The 17677-nt window shown below is 23.1% G+C and overlaps 5 protein-coding genes across 5 annotated transcripts; all 5 read left to right on the forward strand. All coding sequences in view use genetic code 6, as the record gives it.

The window, feature by feature from the left end:
• Positions 1-235: 235 nt before the first annotated feature.
• TTHERM_000535709 (calcium-translocating P-type ATPase, PMCA-type protein) lies at positions 236-4247 on the forward strand (the record flags this gene model as incomplete). The annotated part of the gene is made up of 11 exons (XM_012799799.1): positions 236-584; positions 681-853; positions 1068-1280; positions 1403-1541; positions 1600-1899; positions 1965-2150; positions 2212-2775; positions 2840-3077; positions 3136-3408; positions 3462-3578; positions 3635-4247. 11 exons carry the CDS (start codon positions 236-238, stop codon positions 4245-4247), a joined length of 3165 nt encoding a protein of 1054 aa, XP_012655253.1.
• A 699-nt stretch (positions 4248-4946) lies between these two features.
• On the forward strand, positions 4947-10123 carry TTHERM_00535710 (calcium-translocating P-type ATPase, PMCA-type family protein; the record flags this gene model as incomplete). Its single annotated transcript, XM_001023480.2, has 14 exons — positions 4947-5033; positions 5100-5258; positions 5310-5615; positions 5676-5853; positions 5908-6492; positions 6552-6669; positions 6719-6770; positions 6822-7265; positions 7321-8592; positions 8641-8852; positions 8905-9055; positions 9104-9451; positions 9517-9602; positions 9667-10123. 14 exons carry the CDS (start codon positions 4947-4949, stop codon positions 10121-10123), a joined length of 4455 nt encoding a protein of 1484 aa, XP_001023480.2.
• A 760-nt stretch (positions 10124-10883) lies between these two features.
• Positions 10884-11468, forward strand: TTHERM_000535729 (hypothetical protein; the record flags this gene model as incomplete). Its single annotated transcript, XM_012799800.1, has 1 exon — positions 10884-11468. One exon carries the CDS (start codon positions 10884-10886, stop codon positions 11466-11468), a length of 585 nt encoding a protein of 194 aa, XP_012655254.1.
• A 2303-nt stretch (positions 11469-13771) lies between these two features.
• Positions 13772-14686, forward strand: TTHERM_00535730 (phosphate carrier protein; the record flags this gene model as incomplete). Its single annotated transcript, XM_001023482.1, has 1 exon — positions 13772-14686. One exon carries the CDS (start codon positions 13772-13774, stop codon positions 14684-14686), a length of 915 nt encoding a protein of 304 aa, XP_001023482.1.
• Positions 14687-16638: 1952 nt separating this feature from the next.
• Positions 16639-17553, forward strand: TTHERM_00535740 (phosphate carrier protein; the record flags this gene model as incomplete). Its single annotated transcript, XM_001023483.3, has 1 exon — positions 16639-17553. The coding sequence occupies one exon, from the start codon at positions 16639-16641 to the stop codon at positions 17551-17553; it is 915 nt and encodes a 304-aa protein (XP_001023483.1).
• Between the last annotated feature and the right edge of the window lie 124 nt (positions 17554-17677).

A 17677-nucleotide genomic window follows, 5' to 3' on the forward strand; every position in this document is an offset into this window, starting at 1 on the left:
ATAAGGTTCTTGAATTAGAAGTAAATATTTTAAGAAATCGATACTTAAATAATAAGTAGAAAAAAAAATAATTAACAAGTGATTTATAAATCAAATTACAACTCTCTTTTATAAAAATTTTAATTTTATAAAAAACAAAGTCACTATAAATTTATTTGTCAACTTAGAAAAAGACTTGTTTTTATAAGGATAAAATAGAATAATTATACTACGTTGAATTTATAAAAAGGAGAAAATGGCGCAAAAATAGCGATTCAAAGAGGAAACTGAACCTGATATTTTTTTTAAAATTGATCCTTAGGAGCTATCTGAAATGTTTGATATTGATAATATCAGAGATCATCATAGTTCAAGCATGCTAAGATAAAAAGGAGGACCTCTAAGCTTGCTGGCAGACTTGCATACAAGTATTGATAGAGGTATAAATTAAATCGAATCTGAAATAGAAGCACGTAAGGAGCACTTTGGTGAAAATCTTCGTATTTAGAAGGAACCTAAGACTCTTTTTGAAATGATCATAGATTGCTTTGAAGATTTGATGTTGTAAATTCTTTGCTTAGCATCTTTAGTTTCCACAACCATAGGTATATAAATAAATATCTAATAGTATTTACAAAATATTTACATGTGCTAAAAATGATTGCCTTCTTATTTAAAATTATCTTTAAAATTATTAATAGGTATTCTTGAAGATGGTCTTGCTAAAGGATGGATGGAAGGAGCAACAATTTTAATTGCAGTTTTAATTATCGTCAGTATTTCTGCTGGTAATAACTATATCAAAGAGCAATAGTTTTTAAAGCTTAATGCAAAGAGAGAGGAAATTACAGTAAAAGTTAAAAGAAACGGTTAAGTAAGTATTTATAAATATATTTTTAATAAACTGATTTAGTTATACATATTTGTTAACAAACAAACGACTTTAATTTTAATTAAAAAAAGTTCTTTTGAAAATTTGAAATAAATTAAAGAATAAAATTAAAAAGCTATTTTATCAAGTTTTGCATAAAGCATACAGTAAATTATCGAATATTAGATTAATTTAATTTATTTATTTATAAAAATAGAAAAAATAAATTGATTGCAAATAGTTACTTGTAGGAGATATTCTATACGTTGAAATAGGTGATGTTATGCAAGTCGATGGTATTTTGATGGAAGGAAGCGAAATTCAAATGGACGAATCAAGTGTAACAGGAGAAAGTGATCATATCAATAAAACTCCTGCTCTTTTAGGTGAAGTGGGAAACACTACCTCGTTTCTAATTTCAGGCTCAAAAGTAATTAATTAATTTATGCTTTATTTTATAGAATTAAAAACTTTATTGTTTTTTTTACCTCAAAAATATTTTTATATTAAGTATTATTTTATTTATTATCACAACTTTTAAAATCATATTAGGTTATGGATGGAACTGGACTTATGCTTGTCTGTGCAGTAGGATAAAATACATAATTAGGTAAATTGAGAGAAAAACTATAAGATGAGTAGCCTCCAACTCCTTTATAACAAAAATTAGAAACAGTCGCAGAAGATATTGGTAAAATTAATTAAAATATATGGTAAAATTAGCTAGAACTTTTTATTTAAATTTATAGGTAAAATTGGTACTGTGGCTGCTGCCCTTACTATGCTTGCTATAAATATTCATTTAATTGTTAATATTGTAATTGGAGAGCACTGTTTTCTTTGTATCGAGAGTGCTTAAGCAGTAGTTAATAGTTTTCTAATTGGTATTACAATTATTGTTGTTGCAGTCCCTGAAGGACTTCCTTTAGCAGTAACAATTGCTTTAGCATATTCAGTTAATAAAATGAAAGATGAAAATAACCTTGTAAAAGAATTATCTTCTTGTGAAATTATGGGAGGAGCCACTAACATTTGCTCAGATAAAACTGGTAAAATTTAATATTTTGAAACAAATTAATATTAATCAGTGAATATTTATTATATTTAAAAAAAGGTACTCTAACTCAAAATATTATGTCAGTATCAAAAATGTATATTGATAATAGAATTTATAAAAGAGAGTAAATAAGAAGAGATTAAGTTGCTCCTAATCTTGCCACTCTTCTAGCTGAATGTATTTGTGTAAATTCATCAGCTGACCCTGAAAAAGAGCTTCTCACTAGTAAATGGGTATAAATTGGTAAATAAATAAATAATTTAATTTTTATATTTAAAAATGTTAAACTCTTTAAAATAAATAGGAAACAAAACTGAATGTGCTTTAATAGAGTTGGCAGATTAACTAGGATTTGGGTATTAAAACTTTAGAACAAAAGATATTTTAAGGGTTTTACCTTTCAGTAGTACAAGAAAGAAAATGACCACTGTCTATCGTTACAGCCCTAATTGCTATAGAGTATATGTCAAAGGTGCAAGTGAAGTTATTTTAGAACGTTGCACATTTATAAAGCTAAGATCTGAAAATATGCCTTGTGACTATTAATAGAAGGAAAAAATTAAAGTTCAAGTCATCAAAAAATTCGCTGATGATGCTTTAAGAACTCTTGCTTTAGCCTATAAAGATATTGAAATTTAACCAGGCATGGATGCCAAAGAAATCAATGAAAATTTTCTTGAAACAAATTTAACTTTGATAGGTATTGCAGGTATAAAAGATCCACTAAGACCAGAAATTCCAAAGGCTATTAAAACTTGCCATTAAGCAGGTATAACTGTTAGAATGGTTACAGGTGATAATGTGAACACTGCAGTAGCTATTGCTAAAGATTGTGGTATCTTACCTTAAGATACTAAAATTACAAATAGTAAATTTATAAACCATAAATTTTCTCTAAAAAAATTATTTTATTTATTTATTTATTTCAAAAGATAATTATGAAATTCTGGAGGGAAAGAAATTTAGAGAATTAGTTGGAGGAGTTAAGTATGAGAATCCTCATGCTCAAGATATCCAAGATAGAGGATAAGCGAAGATAGTTAATTTCGATATTTTTAAGTAGATTGTAAAAGATTTAAAAGTACTTGCTAGATCTACACCAGAAGATAAATACTTACTTGTTACAGGTTTAATTTAGATGGAAGAAGTTGTTGCTGTCACAGGTGATGGGTAATCAATCTATATACATATTGTAATTACTTATTCTTAATCTTATTAATTATCATAGAACTAATGATGCTCCTGCTCTTAAAAAGGCTGATGTCGGTTTTGCTATGGGTATAGCAGGAACTGAAATAGCAAAAGAAGCTGCAGGTATTATCCTTCTTGACGATAATTTTGCCAGTATTATTACCGCATGTAAGTGGGGTAGAAATATTTATGATTCCATAAGAAAGTTTATTTAGTTTTAATTAACTGTCAACGCAGTTGCTTTGTTTATGTGCTTTATGGGAGCAGTCATTTTGAAGTAATCTCCCTTGAATTCAATTCAGATGCTTTGGTAATTTTTTTTTATTTATTTATTACTTGAGTTAAATTACGTTAACGATTTAGGGTTAACCTTATTATGGACACTTTTGCTTCTTTAGCACTTTCAACAGAACCACCAAGTGATTCTCTTTTAAAAAGAATGCCTTATGGACGTAATGATTCAATTATTACACCAAACATGTAAATAGTTCATCTTATAAATTTATCATCTAAGTGATATTTTGTATAATTTTAAGGTGGAGAAATATAGCAGGATAAAGTCTCTATTAAATTACTATACTAAGTCTTATCTTATTTAAATTTCCAGAGTGGTTGGATATTCAAAGTTCAATAGGAATGGTGAAATTTTCTGATGAAAAAGCTGTACATTTTACCATATTCTTTTAAGCGTTTGTTTTGATGTAAGTTTTCAATGAATTTAATGCTAGAAAACTTGAAAGAAATTAAATTAATGTATTTGAAGGTTTGTTTAATAATTGGCTCTTTTGGTTAGTTATTCTTTTCACTTTCTTCATTTAATTTTTGATGGTAAGTGTTGGTGGAGAGTATGTTGGTGTTACTACTTTAACTATTACATAGCATTTAATATGCATGGCTATAGGATCAGGAGGATTATTGGTTGGTGTCTTAATTAAAATATTTCCCAACGAGTTATTTAATCATATCCAATTATTTAGAGAAGAAGCTATGGAATATACAAAGATGGATTAATCTTTTACCAGCATTGTCCGTAAAAAATCGTCTATCAGATATAATTACTCAGGATTAAATGTAGGTAGCTAATAGAACATAGAGTAATAACCAGTTAATTCACCTAAAAGTCAACAAAAAATAAATCAAAATGCTTGATTTATATTTTAAAGCAACAAATAAAATAAAAAAACGATCTCTTAAAAAAATATAAAATATATTTACTAAAAATTTAAATAACTTACTATAAAAAGACTTAATTGTCTTATTATAAATATATATTTTTTTGTTAAACTGTAAATTAATTTCAAAAATTTAGAACTATTTTAATTGAAAAAACCTTGTTATAATTGATTTTCAATAAAATTAATTTTTCCAAAAAAATAAAATAAAATTTAGTGAAGGAAAAATATAACTTAAAATAATTTATCTTTTACCAAGAAAAAATTCACTTTTTTTAAATTTTTAGTTTAAGTAATAATAAAAATTCAATTAATTTGCCATTTGTTTGAAGCTTTGATTGCCTATAATATTTTGTTTTCCATTTTTAAAATTTTATTTTTTCCATAATAATTTTTTAATTTTAAAGCATTAATTTATTTTTTGGATTATTATTGTTTGTTTTAATATGAAAAATAAATTATCATTTTAATTTATATTTGTTTAAATTATAACTATTGATAATATTGATAATGAAAATAATTATTTTTAATAAGGCTAATTAAAGATTTAAAACAAAATTTTTTATTGGTAAAATATTAATAATTAGATTAATCAAACACCACTAAATTATTATAAATTTAAGATATAAATTTTCTATCCAAGTGATTTTTTTCGATTAAGTTTATTTATATTGATATGAAAGAATAATCGCTAGCAGAAGGATATACTTCTAAGATATAAAAATTTCAGTTCAAGAATCCTATTCCTATTTTACAAGATTGTGTAATTTTAAATTATTACTAAATTATTGGTAGTTTTTTAGCGAATAAACTGTTTTAATATTTAAAGATAGCTGAAATAGATAGTGTTAAAAGAATAGAAAAATGTGTATAGGGATTATAAATAATATCAGATGCTTTTCATTAAGAAGATTAATTAGAATAAATATTGTAGTAGCATGAATTAGTAAAGCTGCTATTGATTGTTAAATATATTGCTGGTTCTTAGGTAATTATTACTATTATTAATTTATAAATATTTAATTTTTTGAAAAAAAAGGTTGATATGATTCTTGATTTTTTAATGGAAAAATATATTAAAAACTCTAATTTAATTGATGCTATCTTTAAAGCCTGCGCTTTTTTTAGTGTTGAAAGTGAAAAAGATGATCTTTCATTTAAAGATTATTAGTAAAACTAAACTATAATTTAATAAAGTGTTTATTTTGAAAATAAGGAGGATGTTAAATAACTCTAATATCGCCACATAAATAAAATCTACTTTACAGAAATAATATAAAATAATATTATTGAAATAAAGTAATTGTGCTTCGATTATTCTTTTTTAGTCATCGAATCTTTTCTTGTATAATAAAATAAAATATTATAGAAAATATATATCTAATATTACTTTTTAAAAACAAAGCAAAAGAAATTTACAGATTAGTAAGAGATAGATGGGATTATAAATATTTATCTTTAATTTTATGATTTCAGTTAAAACGAAAGTATCAAATAGAGAGTTAAATAGCTACTAGTAAAATACAAATAAGACTACCCTTGGATACTTTAAAATAAATTAATTAGGATTAAAGTTTACAGAAGTAAGTTAATTGTAGTCAATTAAGTATTACAAAATAATTATTATTTTAACTTAGTCTTAGGCATAAATAAAAAGTAAAAATCTTTAGACAATATATCTTCCCCTTAAGTTAACTCTAACTATAATGTTAAAAGCGAAAATAAAAATTCTAACTTATCGAATCTTTCTAGTTACTAGACTAGTGACTTAGATGGAGAAGAAGATGAGGAGTTAGAAAATAATTAAGATATTTTATAAACCTATTATAGCGAGGATAATAGATAATTTTCTCTTGTTGTTCAGAAATAAAAGCCAAGTAATAAGATTAAACAAAATGACTATACAGAAAAAATAGAAGAAAAAGTTAGAAGCTAATCATTTGAAGAAAAATCACCTACTAATAAAGGGAAAAATAAAAGTGTTTTTTTTGCTTAAGATGACTCTTTGACTTCATCACCAAAGGGTAGTCCTAGTAAGAATTCACAATAAGGCACATTTGAAGATTTTAAATCTGCTACATTTAGTTTAAAATTACAGAAAACACCTTCAAATAAGCTACTTAAGTTGGAACAAAAAGTTTAAAGTAGTCCAACAGTTCACAAGATATAATAATAGTAAAAGGCTATGGGTTCATAAAAAATAGAAGAATGGATTATAAATAGTTAATAATTTAAAAAATTATGTTTTAATCTTTTTATTAACTTATTTTTTTTGTTAAAGGTAGTAAAGAAGATTTATTCATTCTAAAAAATGATCAGACAAAGGCTACCTTTAAAAGTAGTTTCAGTTTGAGCTTAGTTATTCTTTTTATTATCAAACCTAAGGATATGCCTCTTAAGTATTATATTATATTGAGTATTTGAGTTTATGTTAATAATTTTTTTTAGTAAAGAGCTTCTTAGAAAAGAAGAAATGAAAGGAGTCATATTTGAAGCACCAGTATATTTTTTTATGATAAAATAAAATTTTAATCTAAAATTAAATGAATAGGTGGGATTTAGAAGAAGCTTAGCAGAAATGTTTGCAGCACGTCCGTGGGAAATTAACAGCTATATTTTTAGAAGTTTCAAAGCAATGGAATTTTTATTGATATACGAAAATTTCGAATACCTTCTAAGATTTAATAATGTAGTTGAAATGTTTTTTGAAGAATTAAACAAAGTTATGCTAAACAGCAGTTGCTGTAACTACAATCACGTAGCTAACTGTATAGAATTTTTTCTAAAATATGTCCCTGAAATGACCTTAATAGAAATGACAAAATATAACATTTTGTATCACTTAATTGGTTTTTTTGATTATCCTCAAGTACAGAGACTGTTTTATTTATTATTTAACATAAATTATAAAAATGAATACCCTGTACAAGACCATTTATTGAAAAAATTTTGGGAATACACTTAGACAACTTATTTATTTAGAGAACTTTTAACTGTAAATAGCATATAGAATTTTAAAAAATTAATTAAAATGTTTTTCTAATTAATAGATGATGCTTTTTTGTGATTTAAAAAAACTAAGAAAAATGTATAAAGAAGAACATTTGTAGTCTAAGCCAACATCTGATATAATAACATATTTTTCTCAGTAACGAAAGAAGCTTAAGGATTTTGAAAGCTTAAAAGTTTACAACAAGAGTGTTGCAGAAGAAGAATTTGGTTTTGCTGTAGATATTGATAAAATTAAGACAAACATAGTTAAAAGTAGAATGAGCGTTTTAAAAGGAGCATTTTCAAGAGGTTTAATTTAAATATCTTAAAACTTAGACCCAATACAAACAAAAGAAATGAAGCAAATTCAAGCTTAAAAAAAACAATCAATCTCTAGTAAAAGAGGTTCATTAATTTAAAATAATTAAAGCAAATAAAATTAAGAAAATGAAACTAATTAATTCCAAAATTAGCCTGAATAAAGCTAACATCTCAAAATGGTAATAAAGGGAAATAAAAATGTATAAAAGTTTATTTAACAAAATTAATAATAAATGAAATTTTCTGATATAGTAGAAATAGCTAAGAAAAATAAGTAAATAATCATTCAAAATGATCAAAATTTGAAGGAGGAGGCTGATGAATCAAAAAATTAAGAAAATGGTAAAAAATTATAAAATTAGTAAGAAGATAAAAGAAAAACTTAGAATGCCAATTCAAAAAGAAATAGATCTACGAGTTATAATAATAAAAATGATAATATCAATCAAAGTTTTACAATAAAAAATTAAAAAGAGTTCAATTCTAAGTCAATAAATAAAATTAATGACTCTACTACCAGCAATTCTTTTGTAATAAATTCTGTAGCCAATTAAAAAAGAAGATCAATTTCTGAAAGGAATCTTAGTTCTTTAAGATGCAAAACAGAGTCTAGCTAAATATCAAACAAATTTCTTCCTGAAATAACCTTAAATTAGTCATTCTATATGAAAATGCAGAAAAAAGAAGAAGTGAGTGACTCAATAAAAAAATTGAGTTAAAAAGAATTATAACTCTTGAAAACAGTAAAAATAGTTAATTAAAATGGAGTAAATAGAGTTATGCCTTAGCTATTTAATGTCAAGTTACTCAATAAATAGGAATCATATCTAAATGATTTAAACAAATTAGGTGAATTGTATCCGGCTTAAAATGATTTCTTTTACAACTAAAGTTAAAATGATGTTTTAGCAGAATAAACATACTTTTCTTTAGATACTCTCATTTAAAATGATACATATTCACATACAATAGCCCAATTCATATTTAACTTACTGAGAAATATCATCTAGGTATTAATTTAAACCAAAATCTCTTTAATTATTTAAATATTTCAAAAGGAAGAATGTGAGGAAGATCTATTTAAATTACTCAATTTAAAAACATTTGATTATGAGCATCTTTTAGATTGTATTATATTTTCCGATTAACAATACAACTTGTTTGAGTACATAATGAAGAATTATATTTTCAAACTAAAAATACATCCAATAACTCCAGAAAATTCAGCCTTTGTTTGTGGAAAAATGATTAATTGGTTTCTATCAAACAGGTATTTTCTTTAATACTTAAATATAATAAATTAAATTTCTAAAAAAATGTAGCAATCATAAGTTACTTTAAAAGTACAAGGAATAAATAAACTTAGTAGCAAAAAGGCACTTTAAGATATTGTGTAAGTTAATTATAAATAGTTATGGGTGGAAATTAAAGAAGAGCGACTCATTTTTGAAATTATAGAAAGACTAATTAATAGTAAATTAAATTGATATTTTAAAGTATTAATTTCCAAAATAAACATAGGATTAACCTATAGGATCTGCAAGACTTTTGCTATTAGAAACATTATATTTGATCATTAAAGAAGAAACAGAACATAAAGTAGAGATGATAGAATTTATCCCTGAAACATGTTGGAATGCTCTCTTCAACTTCTTTTTTAATGACAAAAATAATACTGTCTACCATGCTAAATTTTTTTAGTTTTATGAGGAGTGTCTGTAATATTTTAAAATGCACACTTTTTTTAGTATCTGGATCAAACTAAATTACATTTAAAATTTATTAACTATTCATGAAAATATTCACTAGCATGACTCTTTAAAGTTTTATTTAAAAAAGTTTGTATTATCAATCATATAATTAATTGAGGTAAATACATAAATAAATAATTGATCTACCTTTTATCTTATTTCTATATCAATTTTATATTAAAGTAAAAGCATATAGAAATGAGCAGCTTATCTTAAATTTTGAGTTCATCAGAATCATGGAAAATAATTTCTAAACCTTACATTTAAAAGTACAATTTTACAAATTAAATAAATATGTATGTATTTACTAGGTATTTTATTTAAAATTAAAAGCTCAATCCCTTCATTGTAAGAATTAAACACAACAAAATAAGGATTTAAAAAAAGTATCAAGTCATTTTCTAAATTCAAAGATGATGATATAAATAGCTCTTAGAAGTTAATTAAATCTTAAAATTTTAGAAGCAGTAGCAGCGAAAAGCATTTACCTAGCAAATAAAAATCATATTCCTCTGAATAATATTCTGAAGAGAATAAAATTAAGTCAACCTAATAAAATCTAATAACAAATAAAAACATAGAAAAGAGCTAAATAATTAAGTAAATTGCAAACAATCAGAATATAATTAAAGTAAATTCTGACTAGTCAGAAAGCATTGTGAAAAGGCTTGACGAGAAAGCAAACAAAATAATATAAATGGCATGGTAAAATACCGTTTTCTTTAACTAGGTTATGACAAAAAAGAAAAACCAAATAGACTTTGAAGAAATGCCATTTTTAAAAAAATGAAAAATTGAAAAATAATTTAAATTAAAAAACAAAATGTCTAGTTATGTTTTATAAAAATATTTAATTTTTTTATTGTTTTGTTTTAGACAAAAGTAGGAAAAATTAATATATTATCAATCAACACTTATTTTTAAAATATTTAAGATATTATTTCACCAATAATCTTAATTATAAATTGAAATTGTTTAAATATTTTTTATAATCTAATAAATTAATTAATAAATGATTAAGTAAATATTTATTTTCGATAATTTTTTAGTTTCTTATTATTTTTAATTTATTCTTTGAATTTCAAATAATATAATAATACTTTAATTTATTTTTTAGTATTTTAGTTTATCTATTTTTTGAAACTCAACTAAATAATTATAAAAATAAGAGGAAATCATTTATTTAATAGAAAAATTAATATATATTTATCTAAATTATTAATGAATTAATATATTAGATTTCTCTATATTTTAGATACAAATATAAAAAGTTTTATTTTTTTATAAATTTATTTTATCATTTTGAGGTTTATATAATAGTTAAATTATAAATCTGTCTAAAAACATGTAATCTATAAAAAATAATATTTAATGATTAAAAATATTTAAAAATTTTAAAATAAAAAATTATTTATTATTTATTATAAGCATTTATTTGCAAATTTTTACATGATTGTAAATTAATTTAGATATTTACTTGTTTTGAATTATTAAGTTTGAATGAATTTTTAAATTCTTGGGGAAGTATTTAGAGTTAAATTTTGAAATTTATGATTATTTATAATTTTATAAAAGGAAAATATTAATAGAAATATGAAATTTTATAATATAGATTATTAATACAAATAAATATTTTATAATTATAGATTGATTAGTTAGTTTTAATTATTTTTAATATAAAGTCATTTGAACTTTAAATCAAATTATTAGTGAAATTATTATTCTTAATGATGGTTGATATTCATTTCATTCATTTGTTAAAATTTTATTCAAAATATATTTAAGAGTAAGACTTTTATCAGAAATTTTAGGTTAAGATAATAATTTAAAATTTGTTAAAGTAGCTACTTAATAGAGTTTCTAAAATAGCATTTTCAATAGATATTAAATTAGATAGATGCATCAATCATCGAATTCAATTAAGCGAGAAATTGTAGGGTATGAGTCGCATACTTTAGTTTAGATTTACTTTTTAGGAGCATAAATCAAATGTTCCTTATCAAGTCTTGTTTTCTTTCCGCAAGGAGTACTAGGCTCTTAAACTTGTATGTCTCTTTTTTGTTGATCAGGACTGTTTAATATTTTTGTAATTAGTATCTTTCTAGGGGTTTGGTTCATTTGAGGGTTGCTATTGATGGAGATATGAGTCATTTTTTATTTTGTGTTTAGTCTTAAATTGTTAGTTTGCCTTTTTTTTTGTGTTTTTGAGAGTTCTACTTTTTTTATTTTGATATTAAATTATAATTTTGATCAGTGAATCCACTCAATTTTAAATTAATGTTTGTCTACATTAAATACATTATTTTTTATGATACAAATAAATATATTTGAAATTTGGGTTTTGATAATCAAATAAATATATTCGATAAAAACAAAATTTACAAAATTCAAAAATTTCTATTTAAAATTAATAAATTTAGGTGTTGAGACCATAGAAGAATTCATCAATAATTAATTAATTAGGCTGAATAGAATAGAAAGAATGATATAATTTGTCTAGTCTAAAAGTATTATCAATATATTTTAATAATAGAGAATATTTCTAAATTCTTTGAAATAATATATAATAGGTCTGATATAAACTTTTAAATAGAATGCGAGCATTACATAATTATAAAAAAATATTAAAAATGAGCATATTTATTCTTTAAAATATATAATTTGTTCAAAAAACTCTAAAAATTTACCTGGGACTAATAGCTTATATTTAACTTGTAAAATTGAATACAGTATATAAATTTATATAAATAAAATTGGCTTTACAAATATTTAAAAATATCCCTTGTATTTTTGAAAAAAAATTAATTAATTTGTCTCAGCGCAAATATTTGAATTCAATTAATTAATAGATCTAGATAGCCGTTGATGAGTTTTTTAATCTAATAATATAAACCAATTTAACTTATTGTCTATTTTTATCAACAAATATGAAATTCTTCTTCTACTTTAAGCTTTCTTAAGTAGAAATTACTTATTTTTCTTTATTTCGAACTTATTTATTTTCTATTCATTAAATATTGTAGAAATTCTATTTCAAAAATAAAATTTTATTGCACATTTTATTCTATGCTCTAAAATAAGACCTTAACAGTGTCATCCATTAAGTTATTATACTTTTCAGAAAAAATAAAAATAATTTAAATTTTTTTACTTCAATATTATCAACTTGCTTGTATTTATTTTATTTCAAAAGTATTTTATACTAATTTTATAATAATTGTTCAAAAGATTCATTTGTTTTGATTATTAAATTTTTTAAAGTTAATACGTATAAAATTTAAAAAAAATGGTATTCATAAGAAAAATAAAAAATAAAAAATATAAATTAAAATTTTAAATTGATCACTTAATCTTAATTTGATAAAAAATGATTTAAGATTTTTAATAATTTAAAAACTGCTAATTTATTATTTAAAATAATCATGAATTATTAAAATGTTTATTTTTAATGAATAAAATTATTATTCAATATATTTTTAGATAATTCTTTAGTTTTAAATTCATCCCACAAATAATAAAATTATTTTTTTATTTGATGAAACTTTAAAATTAATTTTTATTAAAATAACTTTTTTAAATTTAAAAGATTTTATTTAAATAAAAATAGATTCACATTACAAATAAATTATGATATAATGTTGTATATATTTTTCATTAAAATAAAATATTGATATTCTTCTTATACTTTTATCAAATTTAAACTAAGTTATTTATAAAAGATATTATTAAATAAATTATAAAATATTTGAAAAATTAATACTTATTATTTATAATCAAAGCATTTTTTCATACATTTTGATACTCATGATCCAAAGTAAAAGATAATTTTTTATCAGAAAATTAGTATCTATATATCAATACATATTTTTATTTTAAAATTTTTTTATAATCGAAAATGATTAACATCAAAAACTATATTTAAAATAAAATTCTTCTATCGTAAAATAGAATAAATTATATAAATCAAAAAAATATTATTATAAAAAACAAAAATTTATATGCCCAATCTTTATTTTTAGATGAAAAATAAAGATAAAAAACATATTTATTTATACTAAACTATTCATTTCAGTTAAGTAAATGGGTTTATCAGCAAAAGAAATATAATATTTAGTTTATTCAATTTTGCAATTAAATGACTTTAAATTTATAAGTGACTATTTCACTTTTAAAAGCAACAGAATTTATTGCATATTTACATAATTTATTCATTCTATTTACTTTAAAAAATTTTAGGAATGAATGTAATCATGAAATTGATAAAAACGATCTATGAATTAATACATTTATTTACTGATTTTATCAAAGATTAAATTCTATAAGAATCTTCTTTATGCATATTTTAATTATTTAAATAACATTAAATACTAAAACTCAATTAGTAGGATTAATTAAATTTAGAATAAAATTTGCAATAAAATCAAATAAAATTATAGTTATGGGAGGTGATACTCACGATTTATCTTATTATGCTAAGTGTATGATGGGTGGTGTTTTGGCTTGTGGACTCACTCACACAGCTATGGTACCTCTTGATGTAGTTAAATGCAAAAATCAAGTTACAAAGGGATGGTCTTCCAGTCTAACCTAAGGGTTGACATAATTAAAAGCAGAAGGTAGTCTTACATTAGGTTGGCTACCAACTCTTATAGGTTATTCACTTTAAGGTTTTGGTAAATATGGTTTTTATGAAATCTTTAAAGATGTCTACAAAGGTATCGTTGGTGAAGAAAATGCTTAAAAGTACAGGAGAATAGGTTGGTCTATATCTTCAGGCTGTGCAGAAGTAATTGCTGATACTTTATTATGCCCCTTCGAAACTATCAAGGTTTAGATGCAAACATCTTCAGGAGAAACTGCATATCCTAAATCTTTTTTGCCAGCATACAATAAGTTTGTATCTGAGAATGGTTCTAAATCTTTATATAAAGTTTTACCTCCTCTTTGGGGGAGGTAAATCCCTTACACTATTGTTAAATTTGTTTCCTTCGAGTAAATTGTTGAACTTTTTTACAGCAAGGTCTTCACTAGACCAAAAAGCGAATACTCTAAGGGATAATAATTATCTATCACTTTCTTATCAGGCTACTTGGCTGGTATTTTATGTGCTCTTGTTTCTCACCCTGCAGATACTATGGTCTCAAAAATGAATGCTCTTGAATTCAAAGGTTAAGGAATAAGTGAGATTTATTCAAAAATTGGTTTCAGTGGACTTTGGACAGGTTTAGGAACCAGAATTATTATGATTGGTACTCTCACTGGTCTATAATGGTGGATTTATGACAGCTTTAAGACTGCTGTTGGTCTTTAAGCATCAGGTGGATCTACTGCTCCAGTTACAAACAAACATTGAAGAAAAATAATTTACTTTTTAGAAGCAAACTTAAACAAAATTAATTCTACTATTAAATTTCCTTATTATTGTTATTATATAATCAAATTGTTAATTTAGTTAACTATTTGTATATCTCTTTAAGTCATCTACATCGCCTTAACATATTCAGCTTGTATTTTGATTGTTTATACTTAATAAAAATTCATTTTATTTGAACTGTTTTTTAAAAATTACATTACCTACATATAAAATAATTGTAAAAAAAGAATTCATTATTTCTAAATTTTAAATTTGATGAATTATTAAATAAGAACACTTACAAAAGTCTTCAGTCATTTTTAGAAATTAAAGAATTTAATTTATTATTTTGTATAAAGTATGAGTTAAAACAAATATTTTTAATCAAATTAAACTATTTTTATTAATATTTTATTTAAAAATTAATCAATAAAAAAATTAGTAAATAAAATTTTTATTGTAATTAATTACATAATTTAATTATTAAAAAAAATCTAAATAAAATAATTATAAATAATTTTTAAATCAATTATATTTATGGTTGTTTAAATTTAAAAAAATAAAATTGGAATTGTTATCAAAGATTTAATAATTTAAACAAAATACTTTAACTTTTTTAATGAATAATTTTAAATATTTAAACAAAAATAACTTATTAAATAAAAAAAAATCAAAATACTTGTAAAATTTAATTTTTTTCTTTATTAAAACATAGATTAAACAAAATTAATATTATTTTATTTTTTAAAATTTTCTAATTTAAATTTATTTATTTAAATGGAATAATTCCATTCTTTATTTTGCTAAAAATTTATTTATTTAAAAATTATGTTATTTATATCGTTAGCTTGAAAGTTAAGTAAGAATAATAATAATCTAAATTTGTTTTTTGATTACAAAGGCTTGAAAAAATGATAAAAAAAATAAATTTTTATTGGCCTTAATTAAAATTTAATAAAGAAATTTTTTGAAAATAAATAAATTCGAATAGTTAGTGTGAGATGATGTTTTAACCTATAAATTTTCAAAAAAGTGTTTAAAATATAATGAATGAATGTAGAATAAAATCTCTATTAATTAATTAAGCTATCAAAATATAAAATAAACGAGTATTCATTCGTTCTAGTAAAAGTGTAAGTATCTAAATTATGGATATAAATATTTTACAGAAACGAATTATAGCCATCAGATAAAAAAATAGTTTATTTATTTATTTATATTTTACTTTTGTAATATATTTTTAATCTGTTTTTCTCATCAATAAGGAATTTAAATAAAAAATAAAATTTATAACTTATAATAACAAGTAAAACAAGAATTGAAATAAATCTAAGAAAAGTAAAATCAATAAAATAAACTTTTCCATCTTATTTAAAAATTTATTGAAATTAATTACACTTTATCATTTACTAAAAAAGTTTTGAATGGCATCATTTTTATGACATAAAAACAAAAAGAAGAGAAAATTATAAAATATAAAAGATAATTTACTAAAGCGAGTAGTTAGTTAAATTCGTCACAAATAGTAAAGTTACCTATTTATTTAAGGCATACTTTACATATACAAATAAATGTATTTATAGTTAAATGCTCATTTTTTAAGAGTTTAAAATGCATATTAAGATATAGTGCATCACTGAAATTAATAAAATAAGGATATAATTTGCTTTAAATAAATAAATAAGTAAATAATTTAAATGGAATGAGTCATGTCATGCATATACTTAGTTGTTTGATTATATTAGCTATTTATTTTTAATGCATCAAAATAAATTAATAAATCAATAAATTTGTAAATAAATAAATATCTTTATGAAGGACAGTTCTAATTATTTTTGCTTGGGGAATTCTCACTATTTATTCCAAAAATTTACTCAATAATAATAATTAAAATTTAACCAAAAATATTAATATATCTCAAAAATAAAAAAATAAAAAATATAGCGACTAAAATGGGAGGTGATACTCACGATTTATCTTATTACGCTAAGTGCATGATGGGTGGTATTATGGCTTGTGGTCTTACCCACACTGCCATCGTCCCTCTCGATGTCGTCAAGTGCAAAAATCAAGTTACCAAGGGATGGTCTGCCAGCTTAGGTTAAGGTTTAGGCTAATTAAAAGCTGAAGGTAGCCTTACTTTGGGTTGGTTCCCCACCTTGATTGGTTACTCCCTTTAAGGTTTCGGTAAGTTCGGTTTCTATGAAATCTTCAAGGATGTCTATAAAGGTATTGTTGGTGAAGAAAACGCTCAAAAATACAGAAGAATCGGTTGGTCTGTTGCCTCTGGTTGCGCTGAAGTTATTGCTGATACTTTATTATGCCCCTTCGAAACCATTAAGGTTAAAATGCAAATTTCAACTGCTGAAAATGCTTATCCTAAATCTTTCTTACCTGCTTACAATAAATTCGTTGGTGAAAACGGTACTAAGTCTTTATACAATATTTTACCTCCTCTCTGGGGCAGACAAATCCCTTACACTATCGTTAAGTTCGTCGCCTTCGAATAAATCGTTGAACTCTTCTACAGCAAGGTATTCACTAAGCCTAGAAGCGAATACTCTAAGGGACAATAATTATCCGTTACTTTCTTATCCGGTTACTTAGCTGGTGTCTTCTGCGCTCTTGTTTCTCACCCTGCTGATACCATGGTCTCTAAGATGAACGCTCCTGAATTCAAGGGTAAGGGTGTTAGTGAAATTTATGCCAAGATCGGTTTCGGAGGTCTCTGGACTGGTTTAGTTACCAGAATTATTATGATTGGTACCCTCACTGGTCTTCAATGGTGGATCTACGATAGCTTCAAGACTGCTGTTGGTCTCCAAGCCTCCGGTGGTTCTTCTGCTCCCGTTGCCAAGAAACATTGATTTATATAAAGCTCTTAAATAAAAAAGTTAGATTTTTCAAGTCAAAATTAGCATAAAGAAAAATTAATTTTTACATGTTAAATACAAATTTATTCATACAAAATAAGCGTATCTTATGTATTTA

Source organism: Tetrahymena thermophila, assembly GCF_000189635.1.
Source record: "Tetrahymena thermophila SB210 genomic scaffold scf_8254428, whole genome shotgun sequence".
NCBI classification, from domain to species: Eukaryota; Ciliophora; class Oligohymenophorea; order Hymenostomatida; family Tetrahymenidae; genus Tetrahymena; species Tetrahymena thermophila.